The following is a 22,229-nucleotide window of genomic DNA, read 5'->3' on the forward strand; positions in this document are numbered from 1 at the left end:
TTTTGCATATCGTTAACATGTATACACACTTACACACCAAAGGAAATGTAAAAGTGTGAATCGGACAAAAGGTGCTCTTTAAGAAACAAAAGATATGATACAGTTGATGTCAGATTTAAGCCAGTTGATGTCAGAACTATGTTGTTTAATTAAAACAATTTTATAGATAACTCTCTTTGCCTTTTCAAGCAGATACAAACAAGACAGTCTAGTGGTGTGACTTTAATTTGGTACACTGATATATTTCATCATACTACTGACCTCAAAGGACACACGAGCTTGGTTAAACCTTCTGCCGGGCTTTGGGGCAGCAAAGTTTGTGTGTTTTCACCTTCACAGATGTTCTTATTGCCAGATTCAGGATAGACACCCACAATCTCTCCATTTCTTCCTTCCTCTGTTAATCGTACTTGATCTTGGTCCATTTCACTGGGTTTTATATTTTGGGTACTCTTTTCACAAGTCTCTGATCCCAGTTTAACATCCGCCTCTCCAGTCTCCTCACTGTCCACCTCTGTTTCACCCTCCTCTGTACCATTGCATGGCTTCATGTTTTCACGCTTAAGGCTTTCTGTCTTCTCTTCCCCAGGCTCAGACTTTTCATCCTGGATTTGAGAGATCTCAGACGCCGGTGGTGTATCTGGAGGTGGACTCTCTTTGTGGAGGGGGTCATGCTGCCCCTCCTGACTCATGGTGGCCTCCTCAATCACGGTGCCGTGACAATCTGGGGTCACAAGGTCAGAAACAAAGGACGGGACTAAAGTTCACACCTATCAAAGAGGAAGACAAAATAGAGCAATAAGATGCAGGATCATACCTTTCATAAGTATGAAAATAAGTGCATGTCATAGAATCTGTAATATTTATGTGGACGGTAAATTTTGGATAACATAATTTTTCAAGAAATGGCTTGATATCGAAATCCCTAACTTCTCTGATCTCCGACCTCTGACATTGGTTGAGCCAATGTTCCTGTGTTGGATTGGCTGGAATGCTGAGACAAACAGAGCAATGTTTGATAGTTGAGTGTTTACATGTGAATGGTTTACTTGTAACGTTGTCTGCATATTGAACTGGGATAGGAGATAACACAGAAAAAATAAACACAATAAACAACACACACATCTCCATGAAACTAATGTGGATAATAAATTTCTCCTTCCTGTCCTTGTCTGAAGCCAATACCGCAGTCCAGGAGAAACCTGTCAGGCCAGTGTATAATAGCACACCTCACTAAGCATTATAGGGGGCATTAAGCATTTCTAAAGACTAAAGCAGTCAGGTGGCAGAATCCTAAAAGTTTAAACAGCCATTCAGACTCCATTACTTGCTGTCATCTCTGTGTTTTATCAGCCCTGCAGAAATGCAACCCAGTGAGACGGCACTAAGCAAACCTCATACACGGCTGATGTTTTACATCCTGCATGCATAGGGTGACCATACTGTAAGTGCCATTTTTCCAGGACGCGACCTGGCCAGGAATTCGTCTTCCAAAATACGCATACGTCATCATTTCGGTTAAAAATATATACAATCGTAGTTTCATTCTTACCTTGAAATGTAACAATTGCTTTTCTGAAATAATAAACCTCGATGATGTATGCATTCTACAAATACGACTTAAGGAAGACGCACCCGAAACCCACGTCCTGGAAAAATGGCACGAATGGTTACCCTATGCATGCACTTAACATATACACATTGTATTCTCCCTGCCACAGTAATTACATCTGGGTCTTATTTTAAATTGTTTTGTGTGCCACATTTTAAAGGCACAATATGTAGGATTTCAACCACTAGGGGTCACATTTTAACTCATTCCCCGCCAGTCTTTTTTGAAGAGTTGCCCGCCAGCATTTTTTGTGATTTTCAAAAAAGTTTCACAAAATGCCTTTCAGTAAATTACAAATATATAAAATAAAATAACAGACCCTCTGCTTTCAAACAAACAATAAACAAACAAACAAAATGGGGAAAAAAACATTTTATTCTATCTATATTTTTTTCTCTGCTTATATACTCTTAAATATGGGTATTTTTCTTCCAAAAAAATTTTTTTAGCAAAAAGCTGAAATAATTGCATTTTTTGAAGGAATTTTGTTAGAGATCAGATTCAGAACGATTATCAAAACATACACAGAGTGTAAAATAAAAAAATTATTTCTTGCTTCAGTTTTTTTTATAAACTAGGTAAGTGCGGTATTACACATTACCATTAAACTCATCAGGGACAAGTTTTTTTTTCATGCAAATGTTTTCTCTTAATCGACGAGATAACTTTCAATGGCGGGGAAGGAGTTAATGACATTATGAAGAAGAGTAGAACAATGGGAGATGATGTTTTCACCATTCAGTATAGAATAAGCTAACAATATTCATGGATGAGGTAATGAATTATTTTTTTATTGATCAAACTATTTAATGCCATCCTAATGAATAAGCTGCAAGGCACAACAGCTGCATTTAAGATGCTGAATAACCACCACTTCTGCATTTGTCCACTTGTTGCCATAGTTTCTACAAGTGGAACCGAGGCCAGCCCGGACATTACTACACCGACAATTACAAGTGATGAGCCATTATTCAAAATGTCTCAAAATTTGAGGTGATATAAGTACACAAGTGCATGAAATATATATGAAATATATCACACTGTGGATATTTTATTACAAACTTCTTACATATTGTGGCTTTAAGGTCAGCACTCCTAAACCAATTTTACTTCCCTAATTTAACATTACTGAGTTAAAAAGACAAAAAAGTACAAATCTATCCGTAATTAATTTAATCAGACAGGTTCCCAAAATATTGCCAGATGCTAGTTTGCAGTTAAAGGGGAGTACTTTGGTGGGAGGAAACACAACAGTAACAGTAACAACAATCCCTTTGACTACCAGCTTAGTACTCATTAAATTTGTGAGATGTGTGCCGAGGAGAGTTTAGCATTAGCTAAACAAGCTAGTCAGCTACATTTGCCGTTCCCATTGAAATACATTCTGTTTGTCCATGTTAATTGAATTATTAGCAAATATCCGCTAGACACTTTATGAGCTGTAATAAAATTAGGAGCTCTGTCCTGAATTGCACTGTATTTAAAGTGCACATTAACATGAACCGTGCAGCTAATGTTTACCAATAATGAAATTAAAAGTTTTAAAAAGGCAATATATGGGGATTAGTTGCTGTATCCTGTATATTTTTAGTCAGAGTTCATGGAGTTTGACACCCATCCTCACCCCATTTTCCACAACCAGGTACAGTACACCCTTAAAAATAAAATTGCTTCACGATGCCTTAGAAGAACCATTTTTGGCTGAATGGTTCCATAAAGAACCTTTAACATCCAAAGAACATTTCTGTTTCAAAAAAGATTCCTTGTTGTGAAAAAGGTTCTTTAGACTATAAAAACGTGGTATTTTTCACACAATTAACTTATCTGTATACCGCTGTTTTCACTGTCCTAAAACGGTCTGAAGTCTTCCTTGTTTTATGAAGTCCCTCCTTCAGAAATGCGTAATGAGTTCTGATTGTGTAGTTTGTTTCGTATGTTGTGATTTGATAGCAGCTTAGCTTACCGTTAGCTTAGCCGGCAACTGACGTATTCCTGTGGGCGGAGTTTAGTCAAAAAACTGATAGTGACATCATTAAAGCAGGAAGCAGAGGGCTGTAGTACAAACCGGCCGTTCGCTGTAGGCTTTGAAATAAGAGTTTTGACGACAGAGGTATTCAGGCCAATCACAACGTTCTGGTAAGCTGGCCATTTGAAAGCACATCGCTTTTCAGAAAGATCTTTGTACAAAATCAACGTATTTTTATAGAGACAGCAATAATGTACGGTAATAATGTGTTTTTTGAACCACGCGAACACATTGTGAACACATTGGAACACACCAGATACACAAAATTACGTTGTTTTTAGCAATGCTCTTTAACATAATTTTAATAAAAGCTTACAATTATTTTTTTTTTATCATAATTTTTGGACAATAATACGAGAAACACTTTTAAAAAGCACCTACTGTGTTGTGTTTTTGGTATAATACAATGTGTTTGCGTGGTTAAAAAAAACACTATTTTCATTATTTCAACATTATTTTCCACATGGTACATTTATGTTTTGAAGATTCGTTTCCAATCCAATGCTGACAGGAGTTTTAATATCGTCTTTTAGGGATGGACAATTACCGTTTTTACGATTAGCCACGATCAAATGTCCTGACGATAAGTATTATCGTTTAAAATTTAATTATCATTAAAACTGTGTTTGATTACCGTGATTTTGAAAACTTGCGGTAAACCCTGTCCAGCCAGAATCAGTTTGACGCAGACGCGCACATGCAACATAGTTTTTGTACAAGAAGGCATTTAAGGGATAATGTATTGTATTCATTCACGGTAAACTTATTAGACAGATTAATTTTTTTACCACAGAAATAATTTCAGGGACATGAAATAATAAATTATGATTTTCAAAAATAAAACTTTTAAAAATGTTTTCAGTGTGTGTATCAGTTCTTTTTGAACACTTCCATCTCATTTTAACAAAACCATGAGGATATTGATAACCGTGATAACTTTGGTACTATAATCATGATATTAAATTTTCATACCGTCACATCCCTATCATCTTTACTACCTTATCAATACAAGCTGAATCTGATTCAGAAAACCCAGATGACCAAACTGAACAATCAACTTTGCCAGTGAAGTAAACAGCTGCCTACAATCCGTGTGTTTCTTGTAGTCCAAGCAAAGAGATTTAAGTTGAAAACTTTAACTCGCATCATCTTTACTTTAGGATTTGTACCATATCGTGAATCGAATAATAGTTGCTCTTTAAAAAATAAAGGTACTTCACAATGCTATAAAATAAAATACAATTTTTGAATAGTTCCAAAAAACCTTTAACATCAAAAGAAACTTTCTGTTTCCAAAAATGTTCTTTCGGTTTTTTGAGGAATACAAATTGTTGTTTGATGGCATAGAACCCTTTAAGCACTTTTATTTTTAAAAGTGGATGTTTGTTAAAAAGGCAAACAGGGTGAGTTTGGATATAATGTTGACTTCAAGAATAAAGTGATTCTTATTTTGTATTCTGCTTTCAGGAATGTTTGCTCTTGAGTGGCACATTATAACATGTTTCATGAATATCCACACCAGATGAATTCAGAGAGAGAGAGGAGAGGAGAAGGAAAGACAAACATGGGCTGGAATGTAAACGGCACACAACATTTAAAGAAAATCCCTCTCTTTGGCAGAGAAACAGTCAAACATTCTTTTGTCAGATGTGAAGCTATTGCTTTTCATTTGTAGCACAGATTTCAACTCAGCTGTCTAATGCTTAACATCTGATTTAATCAAATCACAAAACCATTACATTTACCTTCTACCTTGTCCTAAAATGCCATTACATTAGGCAACAATTATTGTCTTTCTTTAACTACCAGCACTGGAATACACAGCAATTTATAATCTATAATCCTACAGATTACCCATCATATTGATTAAACCCTGCTCATGTATACCTCTTTTTTTTAAATACACTGATACCATGCAAAACATTTTGAGATGACATTTAGCAAATGTGCTCTCAAACAATTACCTTTAACCTCTGCTCCACATTCAGGATGGGTTATCACGGTTAATGTTTGACATTCTGCCCCGGTGCTTGATACTCAAAGTCCATCCCAGCTGCAGATGATCTTTCCACATGGAAAGCAAATAAGACCCGGGCACGAGCAGGCTCAGCTGCAGTAAAGTACCCTGCTGTCACACAGACAATCCCATACAGCCTCGATCTGTGTCCTGTAACTGCCAGACGCCCGTAATTCCTACAGCCCCACATGCCTGCCGAATAACATGACAAATAACTACTACGTACTGACAGAGCATGTAAGAGTGACTTGGTAATGACACCCACCCATGTCCGTGTGGCTTTAAAACATGACTATCTGAGACACTTGCCTCTGATTGGTCAATTATGGCAAATACAGCAGTGAAATATCTCTAAACAATGCTACCTAACTGACAGCTTATCCGGGAACGCTTGTTTCCACATAGCTGTGCTTGTGTTATGCAACTTATGTGTCTGCGGCCTGTGCAAGTAAGCTAATGAAATCACTTTAATTCGGTATAACATGTCCATGTATTTGTTTGTTTGGTAAGAGGCTGTGTAATAAGTCTGTTTGGGCTTTTTTTGGATGGCAAAATATCATATTCATTTAGTTATCAAGCTAAATAATTTTAAGAGTGTATTATAAAATTACCATTGAATAAAAGACTATATGTTGTTTATACATTTATATTGCTTTGTGTGCGTGTGTGTAGGCTACTTGAGTGACTCGGAGAGCTTTGGTTCTGTCAGCAGAACAGCAGGCTTTTCAGAACGATCAATCGCGTTTAATTACTTTCACCGGACCTGTCAGTAACCTTCGCTCATACAGACACACACAGAGACTCATGCGGCTCAGTGGGCCTTTAACAATGACTGATAAACTCAAAAAAGAGACGATCTTCACATCAGCAATCCAGCACTCAATCACCTTCAGCACACAGATGTTCAGAGAGATCTGCCTCCACCTTTTGGTTGTGGTGTGATTTTACTGTTGCCTTTTGTACATTGGTTTTTCTGCAAGTACCTTCTCGACTTTGGCTTCATTTCACATTTGTCTTGAATGGATTGAAAAAAGGAACCATTTCCTCGGGGACCCGAGGCGGCAACTCAACAGGGGGTCAACAAGGCATAGAGATGCCAACAAAAAAAGAGTATAGAGAATTGCACTTGCTCTAAAAACTGAAAGTGTGAGAGGTTTATGTATATGCCTTACAAAAATATGTAATGGTGATGTTGTCTGGCTGTCATTTGTTTGATTAAAAAAAAAGCTTAAATGAATTACAGCATGTCTCAACACTGTGCCAAATTGCTTGCCAAGAAGATGGATAAGGTATACTAGTCACATAGGAAAACATTGAGCTGAATCTTATAAAATTGATTTATTGAAGATATGTTTGAGTAAATATATTCTTAAAAAAGTCCATAACTCTGGTGCAATAGTCCACATCAATAAGAATTCATTCACACAATGAGGTTTTAATGAAAAGACACAAACAATATAGCCTATATAACGCCATCTGATCTACCTGTCTAGCACTATTAACACAAAAGAAAACTCTACATCACAAACATGTCTGCACCCCACACAGGTCATGCAGTCTGGACGTCTTGGTGACCCACTAACCCTTTACAGACGCGATACAGCGCACATACACACAAAGACTGACCATTACAAACGATCAGCACGCGGTATTTAACTCTCTCGAGAGCAGTAGAGCGCTAATATATTGATGTTGTCTACCTTACCCCTATATTGCCGGCTGCGTAACGTTGCCTTTCCATGCGTAACGGGACTTCAGATGATAAGTTGTAAGTGTGGGCTAAGCGATAACAAGATGTTTTAATCTTTTCTGACACGTCAGTGGTCCTGTTAAAGGAGACCACCACCAACTAAACGAGTAAGAAGAACAACTGAGCCGTGCGTAAATGTGATTTACATCACCCCGTTGTGTCAATTCGGCCGATGTCAAGGTCAAACGTCCTATTGTATCCCGTCACCGTATTACTTTCGATGTCTTCGCTTAGATAATCCTGGAGAGATAAATCAAATCTCTCTCACCAGCGTCAGGTTGGAGAAGACGCATGCACACACGCGCGCCATTGAACACGCATAGAACAAGTGATCATTTTGGGCGTCTTGTGTCTCGTCTGGCGCACGCATGTCTAGATGTCTGACGCCTCAATTTCCTCAGCATTTTTAAGAAGATGAATGCACGTGAAAGTTGGCACACTAAGCATTGCAATTCATTGCTGCATCTTCCATTTACACTTAAACCGTGCATAAAGGATGCATTATGTTGCCCACTGTGCATAATGCTAGTTTTATATTAGGGCGATCATTTCTGTGCACCTGCTTTAGTATCAAAGCTCGAGTTTAATACATCCTCGCGTGTATTTGTCTCACACATACAGTGGTTCCTTGTGTTAAAGCATCGTGGAGTAAAAAAACACACACATACACACACACAGAGGCTGAAAAGCAGCCATATTATCCCCAGCCTCCCGGTGCAGTAACCATGACAACAGGATGGCTGGGAGACACTGCGCTCTCTCAAAGGCTTCGGCTGGTGCCTTCTTCCTTCCAAAATAGACCACAGAAGCCTTTCAAGAGCGCCACGTCCTCCATATAAAGCAGAAGGACTCTCTCTCAACCTCTCTAAGAGACCCAGACCTCACATATAACTTGAGATCACATCTTAAGAAACACTGCCGGTACAGCAAATACGCTCAACTTAACATACAGTATCTGTCATACGAGCATCAAACACCAAGGGCATTGAAAAAAGACAGGAATGCGTTTACCATCTCACCGTCTGATGAAGTGATGCACCCATTGATCTAATTATAAGCACCCCTAATGAATTTATGAGATGTGCGATTAAACGAAATGAATAATGCACTTACCACTAAAATGCGATTCAGATGCGTACTGCAAATGATGCGATGTTACAGAGCCATGGATACCATCTAAGCGGATCGTTCGCCTTTCTTGTTATGGGGAGCGGTGCAATATCTTATTAGAAGCGAGTCTGACACCTTCCGTTTCTCCTCGCCACCGCGTGGACGGCGCACATCGACAGACCGGCTGCGCTTGAGTGCTCGGTGTATGCGTGCGAGTGCGCGAGCTGTGGCGGCTGTCTCGTGCCCCCGCGACGCGGCGGTTCAGATCGGTGGGGTGAAACCTGCGGAGACCCTGTTGCTCACGGTCTTTTCACATCAATAATACATTATAAAGCACAATGCATGCGCACTGGGGGGCTTTACAAGAATATTTACACTTGCCCATCACAACCATTTAGGTCAATCGTTCATAACCAAGAAGACAGCTATGTACTAATACTTTTATTAGTACATTTTCCTCAGGGTGGGTTGATTTTTTTAAGTCAAATTTTGCGTTCACACATTCATTCCCTGTAGCAGGTCATATCTAGACGTTATGTGGGGTAAGTTGTCACAAGGGGAAATTCACTATTAAACAGCCTGTGATTTATTTCATTATCAAAAATGTAACAGTTAAACGTCTACCAATTAACAATAAAGCAAAAATGAAACTGAATTGGCAAAAAAAAAAAAATCTCTTGTCCTGTGATGTATGCCAATGTGGCTTTGCTGTGTCGTCGTTTCACCTTTATATCTAAATGCTTTTGCAATAACATGATTATATCGTAATTTAGTTTTGGGAATATACTTTGACACCTACATACCCATAATCTGGATATTGCACAAAACCTGTATAGTTTTCACAAGGAAGGACAAATCTGTCAATCAAACAGCTCTTTATCTGCGCACTGGTCCTTAGCTTTCACTGGGCAGTACCCTTTCAAAAAGTACACCTTTGCACCTAAAGAGCTCAAATAAGTACCTCAAAGGGACACATTGGTACCAAATGTGTACATATCTGTATCTTAACTGTTTACATTAGGACCCCAGTAACACCTAGGGACCTTTATCTGACACTGTGGATGGTTCTTGACCAGTTTAGGATGCAAAAAGCATGCAAGACTAACAATTATTTGTGTAGCCAACGTGATATCTCCATGTGACAACTGTCTGATACCCCCACTCCTCAAACAGACAAATTTGCATATATTGGTTTTCACTTCTGATAAACAAGAACATTTGCATATAATGAAAACCTAAAGCCATAATCCAATGTGTGGAAAGAAGCTTCTCAAAAGAACAGCTGATCCTGCGTGTGCGCACTTTGTACCAGAGAATAAAAATGAGCCGATGAACCACCCACTCTTATCAACCTGATGTTCACCAAGGAAAAGTGAAAAAAGGAAGATTATGGGCACTGCTATAATTTACAAATGAGAAAAAAGGTGGCCAGGAATCAGGAAATACACCAAGATCACTTCAGCAGACAACCAGACGCTGTCAATCTTAATCAGTTATTCATTAGACCTCCACCCTCATCCATTCCTTCATCCCATGGGGTTTGGTGGATGCAGGTTGGGGGCGGGTGGGACATCCCGATTCGACAGCAGGATGAATCCTGATGGAGTGTCTGTGGTGGGAATGTTGCAGGTGGTGGTGGGTGGCGGGGTAGAGAGAAGGTATGAACGGAAGAGGTATTTTTATGAAGAATAACTGGGGGAGGGTGGGAGAATAGAGGAAAGGGGTTTCAGAGTATAAACAGATGGAAATTATTGTAAAATGAATGAACAAATGGACAGACAGGTAAGAAGATACTCTAGATGTGGATTATAAGAAAATAATGGTCCAAAAATGAACAATCTCTAAATTTGTTGTGTTACACAATGAACAAAAGCTTTGGGCCGTACCTAGTTTAGTGGCAGGCGGAGACAGATAATGGTTAAAACTATTCATTTTTGCAAGACAAATAACTCTTTGGGCGGGATGGATGTGGGGTATGATGGATTGAGACAGTGACAGAAAGAAATGAATGATGGATGGATAGAGGAGGAAAATAGAGTTTGATGGAGACGAGAGGAGCGTTACTAGCCTCAAGGGTGCTTAGCAAGCAGAGACAGGAAGAGCTTAAGGACAGTACTATGGATGAAATCTGATTGGTCATTTGTGGGTCCAGAGATGAGAATGAAAGAGACACATCCAGTTTCCCAGAGGCCTTTGGTGAACCCTGGCCTACTGCTCTCAATAGGCTGTTTTTCCACTACATAAAACACACTGGATAGAGTCCAGCAGGATTGTTTAAACAGAAACACAAATGGACAGAAGCCTGTGAGATTGTAGGATGCATGTAAAAACTGTGGCGATTGGACAGCTGTTTAGCCTAGCATAGGAGAGGAGCTAGTAAAGGGGCAAGGCATTGTGGATAAAATGGGCAGGTTAAGTCTATATATATATTTACTGGGCTAAATGAAATAGCTCTTATTTCAACAAGCCATATGACTTGATATTTTTATATTAATTTCAAAAATATTTCCTAATCATAAATATAAGCAATAGATCATGCTTGCTTGAGCAAGATCTATAAAACACTAATTATGTGAAACCTGCTTTTTGTCCCCGTGTATCACTGTTAATATGTAACTTTAAAAAAATTATAAACATACTTTTTGTACATTTAAATATGATAAAGCATACAATGTAGATGTATTTGCAACATTTAATTGTAGCATTATTATGTTTTTACAGCTTTATACTATAAAGATTGCTGTATAATTTCCCTTTAATAATTTTATCGATAATGTTACCACCCCAACCCTACCCCAAACCTTACCCTAAATCCAAATGCTTTTTTTATAACATTTAAACGGACACTCCACTTTTTTGAAAATAGGCTCATTTTCCAAGCTCCCTTAGGTAGGTAACATCTGATTTTTACCGTTTTGGAATCCATTCAGCGGCTCCCCGGGTCTGGTATGTAGTTCCTAACCATATATATCGGCCTAGAAAATCACAACTTTTATTTTCTGTTGGTCTTAGTACACAAAGTACACTGTAAAAAATTTCCCTGTAAAATAACAGTAAAGAGCTGGCAGCAGAGACGCCAGCAGTATACTGTTATTTTTACGGTATTTATACGTAAAATGACTTTACGGTAGTAGTCTGTAAACCAGAAAAACTGTATTGTTCTGTATTTATATAATTTACAGTAAAGAGCTGGCAGCAGAGACGCCAGCAGTATACCGTTATTTTTACAGTATTCATATGTAAAATTAATTTACGGTAGTAGTCTGTAAACCAGAAATACAGAATACTTCTGTAGTCACACTGTTAAATGATTTCACAGTCTAATACAGTAAAAAATAAATGCATTTTTCTGTGATTTATTTAGAAACTAAAATAATATTGTTTAGGTTTAAAGTAACAACCTAAACAATATTATTGTAATTTCCAAATAATCACAGAAATATGCAGCATTTTTTAAATAACATAAATTTAGTCTCTAAAAACTCTTCATTGATATTTAAAATATCAGTCTCCCATGAACTTGCCCAATGAATTCCCAGGGCTAAAGACAACTGCTTAAGATATGCATTATTGTGAATATTATGCAAAATAAGCAACAAAAACTTCCAAATCAAACACCTTTATTTCAAAGAGAAATGTCAATGTCAACATGAATACAAAAAAGGAAAGAAAATAAATCCTGTTGGACAATGCTGAAAAAGCTTTCTAGAAGTAAACAGAAACAGTAGTGTCTTGTTTTAGACTATGGCAATAAACGTACGTTCTTAAATTGCCTGTCAGAGACTGCCCCTAATCCTTACCAAATGTGAAGGGCATAACCTATAGTTTACTTTTTTATTTAAGACATAAGTTTGAAAACATACCTAAGGCCATTTTGAAACTATTATTGTACAGTAGAACATTTTGTCAGGATGTATCAATAATAAGCATCAAAAACATTTAGGATGAAACCGTATAGGCACATGTGCCACTGCAAGCTAGACTTGCAGGTTACCTCTTAAAATTGTCCTGTGAGGTAGGTTTGTGTTTTTACATCTTAGTTCTTGTGGATGAAGAGACGATCATCACTTTGATAGCCGCTGTTCCTCTCTGCAGCATTATTCCAGTGCTGCCACTGTCAAAGAACAAAAAACAATCATACTCATAAATAAACTAAACAATCACAAATGTAAAGTATAAACTCCAAGTGAATGCTTATAAAGTTAAAAAATACCAGTATAATTGTGGCAATGCCAGACTGTCAAAAAAATGAGAGAAAGATTATATACTCACGGATCTATATGAAGTTCCATTAAAAAGTCAAGGAGATTCTTCAGTAGCATGGCCACGTGTGTATTTAACTGCAGAAGACGACTTCTGGACGATCACACCTTTCTTCTTAGAGACAATCTTGTCTGATGATTTTGGCATTTGTTCCTCTCTCTTGATTTATATCAATGAAGTGCCTAAATCAAAAGCAATTAATTGAGTTTTTGCACACATTGCACAAATTGAGTGGATTTAAAGGAATAGTCTACCCTTTTGCCATATTAAACTATGTTATTACCTCAACCTAGACAAATTAATACATACCTATCTTTTTGCCATATTAAACTATGTTATTACCTCAACCTAGACGAATTAATACATACCTATCTTTTTTCAATGTGTGCACTGTACAGCGTGTTGTGAATGTGTTAGCATTTAGCCTAGCCCCATTCATTCCTATGGTACCAAACAGGGAAGCCACCAAACACTTCCGTGTTTTCCTTATTTAAAGACTGTTACATGAGGAGTTATACCAGTAAGTATGGTGCCACAAAATAAAACTTTTTTTTTTGGTACCATAGGAATGAATGGGGCTAGGCTAAATGCAAATGTTGGTGAGATGCCCTCAGAGCCCTTAAAGGTGATCATCCAACCCTTAATTGTGACTTGCCTTGTTGCACTTGAAACTTAACAACATGGTAATACTTGTTACCTTGTGTAAACATTTGTAAACTCAAGATGAATGGATAAAATATACAATGTGTCTATCAATGATTCTAAATTAAATGTATATTACCAGGTATCAGGCGAGGACTTGCAGGAAGACAGAGTTGTCTCAACGTCAGCTGCAGTGGCAGATACCTGAAGGGAACAAATACATTATCCTTACCATAATAAGATTTTTAAGAAGAACATTTATAAAAAGGACAATAAATAGTAAACACTAGGTGGAATGTAACCAAGACGTGAACGAGGTACCTACAATCAAACTTCTAAATGGATTTGACATTCAAAATTTAAAGGGTAACAATTTATCTTTTTAACTCCATGTTGTCACACGTACATGCAGCCTTCTTTGAGCCAAAAAAATATTTACACCTCTCTTTTTACATATGTAGTAGTACTCCCACAAACTAGTACACACATTGCATTCACAAAGAGTCCAGAAAGACAATATTTTCACACCAATTTGGCGTTTAAAAAGAAAAATGCAAAGCCTTGACTATTCAACTTTAACCAAACTACAATTAGCTTTTTTTTCTTGTTAACTGTTTGTAAAACACTTTTCATTAAAAGTCGACACAAACAAAATAAAACTCACCAAAACCATCTTGGATAGTCGATGTTCAAATAATCCTATGGCTTGGTTAAAGTAAATTTTTTAATAAGAGTTGTTTCTCAAATTCAGAAGTAGCCTACGGCTAACTTTACCAAAATTAAACAAAATACCACTCAAAAGTAATATTGTTTTGGCTATTCAAATCTAAGCCTCACTGTTCAATGACACGTTTAAATCCCTAGCAAGAGAAGCTTCTATCAGTTGATATCAAGCATTTTTGGCAATATGAATAAGATTTGAATTACCGTTTCATTTGTAGATGCAAGACCCGATGAATTTGATGAAGAACACTTGAGAATGTGCAGCACGTCATCTAAATTGTACGTCCTCTTCTGGAAAATCTCCAATCCAAATAATGGTTCCCGAAATTTCATCCAGGGGTTAATGACAAATTACTTCTGTATTTTTTTAAAGAAAATTGACCAAAAGCAAAAGGCTAGCCTCAATTTATAAAACTAATATTGCTTCTGACCGTGCTCCAAATTCCCCAGTCAACATGCATTTTCGAGAAAATACTGTATTGTCCTGTAATTTAAAACATCAACTTACTGTTGAGGGCCTCTGTCTTGTTGCTCCAATTTAAGCAGCCCACAATGCATTGCTAACTACAGTACTAAACTGTTTAACATGAAAACAGTATTTTAGTGTTGAAAATTGGCTGTAAATTTACGGCAATTGCTTACAGTGTAACTACGGAAAAGTCAAGTTTTAAATAGTAAAAATATTGAAACTCTTAGGTTATGTTTTTTTTAGCATGATGCTAATGGTCTAATCAGATTCAATGGATTATGCTAAGCTATGCTAAAAGTGGTACTGCCAGACCTGAGATCGGTTGAATGGATTCCGAAACGCCCCTTTAAAATTTTTTATATTATGCAATGTAACATACAGAAATGTGTAGTAAAATTTCTGTGCCATTTTAAGCCGCTTAACTTCTTTCTGTCAAGGTATGCAATTCAAATTTTAAAAGTACATCGTCTGCAAAACGGCAATGATGCAAATCTGTGACCTGGCATGCAAGAGCCAATGAATGTTTGATATCACTGCTGAAAGCAATGTATCTAAAAGGTTCTTGAGGCGCAAATATTTGAATTCAAATTCATAACAAACGCAAGATTTCACGTTTACGGTCGCTGCTAAGAACTGGGATCACAATCATGAATGAATGGGGTAAATTAATAAAATTAACATTTGTGAATTTATGTTGTGTTTTGGTTTAATTATTGTTAGGAGAAAACGCCTTTTGTGTGTCATGGGAAACAATTGCAAAATGGTTAAATGATTAAAGAAACGTTATTAATTTTAAGGTTTTAAAGTGAAGTCTTGTTTAATAGTCTTGTGTAACTCTCTGAAAATCATAAACATTTCATTAGGTAAATGAGTAAACTGTCTTAAATAAATAAGTCTGAAAATATTTAATATTTATATTCATAATATTTATGAATAGGAATATGTACAAAATTGTACGTCTGCACTGCAAAAAATTACTTACAAGAAAAAAAATTATTTGTATTTTTGTCTTGTTTAGAGTAAAAATATCTAAAAAATTCTTAAACTAAGATGCTTTTTCTTGATGAGCAAAACGACCCAAGAAAATAAGTCTATTTTTTTAAGACCAAAAATATCAAATGTAAGTGATTTTGTGCATAAAACAAGCAAAACAAATCTGCAAATGGGGCAAGCAAGTTTGAATTTTTCTTGAAGATTTTTTGCTTACCCCATTGACAGATTTTTTTCTTGTTTTATGCACAAAATCACTTAAAATTTTATATTTTTGCTCTAACAACTAGACTTATTTTCTTGAGTTGTTTTGCTCATCAAGAAAAAGCATCTTAATTTAAGAATTTTTAGATATTTTACAAGACAAAAATACTAAGAATATTTTTCTTGAAAATATTTTTTTGCAGTGTGTAAAGCTGTTTAATGAATTGGTCCTGTCAACAATGTATATATACGGTATATATGACCACAATATTTGTAAAAATACACACATATTCTCATTAGTTATTTAAGGTAGATCATTTCATTAACACTTTTGATGGGTTATGAGCATGAAACGAGGCATTTGATGGGTTTAAATACCTCCTTGGTTTGCTGTGAATTACTGCCATGATGACTGGTGGCAGAAATGTCATATTTTAAATGTCAGAGTGTTTAGCCATACAGACCAAACAAAAGGCCTGAGCGGTTATCTCGACGGCAACGCTGGGATCTTTACACATTCATTAGACGAATACAATACCAGCTGATTATTCTTTGTTTCATGCATTGTCCCTGTGTGCAAGTGTGCACAAATGCCACATGAGTGTGTGTCACCCAGACTGCTGACGGTGCAACAAGAAGAAAAAGACATTGCAAAAATGTGAATTGATCTACTGTACCTTCATGGCATTGTGTCTGCTTCCATGTTCGCGATGCAGATGGGATCTGTGCCTCAGACATGCTTACACATGCAAAGCCTGTGCACGTGAGTGTGGAGGGAAACTAAAGATGTGGAGAGGAGAAAAAAGCGCACACTGACATTTACACACGATTGCAGCATTCTGCTGTCTTGTTATAAAACACGTTACATAAAGATGTCAAACTCTACCTGTCAGGTGGAAAATTGAGAGGAATAACAAAGAGAAAAGAGATTTTAAGAGTCGCTGTGTCGACCAGACGGAGGGACACAATTATGGCTCTCCAATAATTAGCCAGTCAGCACGAGTTACCGTCAAGCGAGACAAGAAGCAGATCTGACATGCAGATTTATATATTTAATTACCCCACAGACCTGATGAGAGAGAAAGTGTTGAGGCGTTTTTAAAGTTATTAACACCTCCATTATCACTCACACACACACAGATGCACACGCGGATGAACTCATTACTGACGGGTTGGAGTTGTTATTGCACCGCTTACCCAAAGTTATAAGTCAATGTCATCAGTTTATATGAGTGCAATAACAAAATAAGGTGTTTGTAATGCTAGAGCATTGCTATGTGGTTGATATGGTGGCCTGTGTGGTTGCTAGGATACTGCTATGTGGTTGATGGTGACCTAGGTGGTTGCTCAGGCATTACAGTAGTATGAGGTTGATAGGGTTTCCGAGTGGTTACTAGGCTGCTGTTATGTGGTTGATGGGGTGGCTTGAGGGGTTGCCAGAGTATTGCTGTGCAGTTGATAGAGTGGCCTGAGTGGTTGCTAGGGTATTTCTATGCAGTTGATAGGGTGCCCTGGGCATTGCTAGAGTTGCTGTGGTGTTCCATGTCTAAGATCGGTTTACTCACTTTAGATTTGCAGTAACGTGAACACTTAAATCACTCATTCAATGACATATGCACAATGTGACACACAGAGGGAACTGCTAGAGGATGCAGATCAGATCAAAAACAAATGTAAACTATGGTTCTAGTTAAAGTGCAAGCTAATACAAACATGTAAAAAAGAGTAAGTGCCAAATACGTACCGGTTGACCTTGCCAGCTGGATCTACTCATATTTGTGCAGATATAAATTTCTAAATGGTACAGACCGTAAGTTTGGCACAGTGGAGGATGGGTGTAAAGGGTGTACAGTAGTGTTGTAGTCAAGACCACCTAAACCGAGACCAAGTCATGACCAAGACCAAGACCAAGACAGGCCGAGACCGAGACAAGACCAAGACTTTAAAGGGTGGAGACAGAGTCAAGATCAAGAGCAAGACAGGCCAAGACCAAGTCAAGACCAGTGCAAGTCACTGCATTAAAACACTTATGATAAAATGTGGAATATGCATATGATTAGGCACTTCTTGTCTGTGTGTGTGTGTGTGTGTGTGTGTGTGTGTGTGTGTGTGTGTGTGTGTGTGTGTGTGTGTGTGTGTGTGTGTGTGTGTGTGTGTGTGTGTGTGTGTGTGTGTGTGTGTGTGTGTGTGTGTGTGTGTGTGTGCCATCATAGAAGTTGATAAAATAATAAAAGACATTGCAGATATGTGGGAATTTATCTTTGTCTATAAGCAAATAAAGAGCTGAAATCAACTTAACCATTTAATCTGAACTGTCTTTCCATCGCTTGCCATCCACTTAACCCAATGCAGGTGTTTTTAGTAATAAAATTAGAAAAATTGTCATTGGGAGAAACTTAAACAATGCTTAAACAATGCTAACATCATATGCCAAACCTGAATAAACTGCATAAAATTAATGATAAAAAATAAATTTGTGATGTGCACTGCAAAAAAATATTTTCAAGAAAAAAATTTCTTAGTATTTTTTGTCTTGTTTTCAGTAAAAAAAAAAATTCTTAAATTAAGATGCTTTTTCTTGATGAGCAAAATGACCCAAGAAAATAAGTCTAGTTTTTAGAGCAAATATATCAAATTTAAGTGATTTTGTGAATAAAACAAGCAAAAAAATCTGCCAATGGGGTAAGAAAAAAAATCTTGAACCTTTTTCTTAAACACTCAATTCAAGAAAAATTGCTTACCCCATTGGCAGATTTTTTTTTGCTTGTTTTATGCACAAAATCACTTAAATTTTATATTTTTGCTCTAAAAACTAGACTATTTTCTTGGGTCATTTTGTTGATCAAGAAAAAGAATCTTAATTTAAGATATTTCTACTGAAAACAAGACAAAAATACTAAGAATTGTTTTTCTTGAAAATAATTTTTTTGCAGTGTGCATCAGCTGTGGTCTTGACCGGTCTTTGTCTGAGACCGAGACAAGACGAAGTTAAAATGTGGTCGATTCCAAGACAAGACCAAGACCTTTAAAAAGTGGTCTTGAGACCGGTCTTAAGACAGTCTCGAGAACTACAACACAGTGTACAGTTAAACCAAACCCCTTCATCAGCCTAAAACCAAAACACTGCACATGCTTACCCAAAATCCCACAGGCAGGGATGTATCACCAACCACCATGGGTTTGGTATGAACCACATAAAGCCACCATAATGAAAGTTTGAAGCAAAAACATTTCTATTATTGTTATAACTGCAAATTTATATTAGTTTACACTAATTTCTTGTTTACGCTTTCATCTTTGTTTCTTTAAGAGCGGCCTTTAAAGTTAAATAAATAAATCCGTATGTCTCATCTTAATGTACAAACACAAGCAACTTGTTAGATGATGAGAGATCAATAAAATTGTTTATGTCTTATGATGTTCAAGCCAGAAATTAAAATTACAAAATAAACAAAAAACATTATTAATTCATATCAAACCCTTTGAAGTCGCTTCAGAACAACAATACAAAAGAAATAATAAGAGAAAGTCTGTGTTAGTGTCATAAATCCTTATAAAGCAACATACCCATATGCAAAAGCACAAACAACAGTCACAGCAGTATTTTTGATTTTGTGTTTACAATTAATGTGAAAAGAACAATGGTTTTAGTTTGGTGCACCATGTAAAAATCTCCTTTAGCACAAGGGGGCGCTGTTTGTTTGTGAATTACACACTTGTTATTTCTAAACTATTTTAGGATCACATTGCGCCGTCAGTTATTGATGTGGTAGGAATAATATTGCAACAAATTATAAACTGCATTTGTAGTCTAATAACTAATTATAAATATAATGCTTTTATCCAGTAGGCCTATCTTTTGGTAACCAGCCCAGATAGAGTAAACCATTTGAATTTGGTTGATAGGCAGTAATTGGGTGAGAAGGCATGGGCCGGATACCGGTCTCAAGATATACGGAGGTTTTAAAGAGTCAAGGTTTCAAAACCACTAAAATTTTCTATACCATTGTCAAGGTATGAGCTGTGTTCACACAAAATGAATTAAATCATTAAGTTATGTAATTGGTTCAATGTTTTAATTTAATATATATTACAAACAATCTTTTTGTAAAGAATATTATAATTTAAAAGGCTTTATTATAACCTTATTATACATTAAAAATAAAACGTACTGTGTCCATTTGGAAAATTATTTGTATACGCAGACACATTTGCAAAGGCAATACCGCAATATTTTTGCTTAAGGTTATTATACTTCCAAATTCTCATACCGGCCCATGCCTGGGGGGAGTCACATATGTCAATGACAGGCAAATGGAAATACAGAGATACAGTCCAAGATACATAGTTTCAATTTCAGGGATAAAAAAATTCCAGAATGCATCATGACTCTCCGGCCTACACGTGACCCATGAGCATTCTCGCTGTCATGGGCATAAACATTTGATTCTGTCATGTTTACGTGTATGCTGCAGTTTTACATAAACTTCACGTCACTCGAGTGAGATGAAGAGAAAAGGAAAGAATGAAATGAACCTGAACTTTCCTTGATGGTTGGAAAATACCCGTTCGACAGACACTGAACCTCTCTTCATGAAACTGAAACAATCTGGGCCTCTGTGCCATTCGCCAAAAACAAACACTCTTGAATTTATTGGGCCACAGAACCAGATTTTCTGAATATTTGTCATTCCAAAATGCCACAGTTTACAGCATTATCACTCATTGTATTAAAATACAAACTCGCTTTTAACTAAAATACTGTATGGCATATAACTCCTGAGGCAAGATACATTTGGAGCATGCAAGCACATGACTGGAGCCACCACAGAATTACATAAGCAAATTTGGATTGTATTGTATTGAAGGGGTTATTTGTGTCTTTGTTTGGATCAACAAATCCATATAAAAGTAAGTCTGACAAAAACATTTCGAAGCTATGCCAAAATAAAAAAAACTATAAAATAGCATGTTTTGTCAAGAAATCAAAGCTTGTTTTCCATATTTCCTTTCAATTATCATTACAGTACAAGTAAGAGTTACTGCAGCACAAACACAGTTGATCATAAACAAGAAATGCCCTGGAGCAATAATGTCTCTATGTAAATCACGTCTCTGCAAATACCTCCATTCTGTCGAATTGTTTTGAAAGTCAAATATGACCCTGGATCACAAAACCAGTCATAAGTAGCATAGCTAAGAATACATTGTATGGGTCAAAATTATAGATGTAAAAAATCATTAGGTATTAAGTAAATGTTCCATGAAGAAATAAAATTATATAAAAAACATATTTATCATTAGCTATAGTGTTGCTAAGGAATTAATTTGGAAAACTTTACAGGCGATTTCCACAACATTTTGATTTTTTTCCACCCTCAGATTCCAGATTTTCAAATAGGCTTTATGCCCAGCTCCACTACTTCCTGAACTTCAGCCAGCTCCTTGTTTCCTGTCTGCCATTATTGGACAAACTGATTAATCCAGGTGTGTCTGATTATTGTTGTTGTGACTACTGAGGTCAGACACACCTGGATTAATCAGTTTGTCCAATAATGGCAGACAGGAAACAAGGAGCAGGCTGAAGTTCAGGAAGTAGTGCAGCTGGGCATAAAGCCTATTGTCATCTTGGCCTATCCAAACAAACCATACAGTAAATCAATAAAAAAACGAATTTTTTCAACTTAGTTAACGTATAAATCTCAATTTCATAAAACTGACTGTGGTCACAAATATATAGTATAGAAGATCGCCACATGGAGCCCTGCAGCATATTTCAAAACAAGGGAGAATGAAACATGACCACAGCACATGAGTCAGGCAAGAGTAAACAGGTCAGTGTTTAGTACTAATAACCAAACAGACTCTTCCTGTTAGCCAGCTCAAGTCTTTCCGCACGCACACACCCATGATGGGAATGTTTTATGCCAGTGTCATAAACTTCCTATAATATAAAAGTAAAAGTTTAATTAAAAACTTTAAAGTATTATCATTAAAATCAAAACTGGCAATTCTTATTTTTTATGTTATATTGCAGTGTTTTTTTTATAAACAATTTATCTGTGCAAGTCATTGTTTCTTTTTAATTCATGTGCCATAAACTATGAAAATGTACCTTGTTGATCATTCTCTGATGACGTCAGCTAGACAGCTTGGGCGGAGCATCTTTAAACTCCGCCCCCTCCAATTGTCAGTCTGCTGCCAGTTCCATTTCCGAATGAAACACATACGTTTCTTTATCCAATCAAAGCACAGTGCAAAACACAAGCCACGCCCACTAATTTCATCATATGATATTCTGTGTAATCGCTGATATTCTTTTGAAATACATGAGAACATGCACGTAAAGTCGATCACAACTTCTGGTTAATGGGGGTTTTAAACCTTTAGTTGTTAAATAGTTAAAATCCTTGTTTACATTTG

General features: G+C 36.7%; 1 protein-coding gene and 1 long non-coding RNA gene across 3 annotated transcripts in view; both read right to left on the minus strand.

Annotated features, from left to right (window-relative positions):
- The window catches only part of psd2 (pleckstrin and Sec7 domain containing 2), a 45,429-nt gene extending 36,688 nt beyond the window's left edge, over positions 1–8,741 (minus strand). Inside the window, exons 1-2 of one of the 2 annotated variants that reach the window (XM_065275250.2) lie at positions 8,519–8,741; positions 262–770 (exon numbers count right to left, since the gene is read on the minus strand). In XM_065275250.2, coding sequence (XP_065131322.1) covers positions 262–692 — 431 coding nt within the window. In that variant the 5' untranslated portion in view covers positions 693–770; positions 8,519–8,741. Of the gene's footprint in view, positions 1–261; positions 771–5,602; positions 5,848–8,518 lie in introns of those variants that run through there. The other variant, XM_065275249.2, reaches the window with a different exon arrangement.
- Positions 8,742–11,552: 2,811 nt separating this feature from the next.
- On the minus strand, positions 11,553–13,732 carry LOC135752569 (uncharacterized). The gene is made up of 3 exons (XR_010533182.2): positions 13,560–13,732; positions 12,788–12,960; positions 11,553–12,629 (listed from the first exon to the last, which is right to left on the minus strand). It is a non-coding gene; the product is annotated as an uncharacterized lncRNA (long non-coding RNA).
- Positions 13,733–22,229: the final 8,497 nt, after the last annotated feature.

Source organism: Paramisgurnus dabryanus, chromosome 16 (assembly GCF_030506205.2).
Source record: "Paramisgurnus dabryanus chromosome 16, PD_genome_1.1, whole genome shotgun sequence".
In the NCBI taxonomy this organism is placed as follows: domain Eukaryota; kingdom Metazoa; phylum Chordata; class Actinopteri; order Cypriniformes; family Cobitidae; genus Paramisgurnus; species Paramisgurnus dabryanus.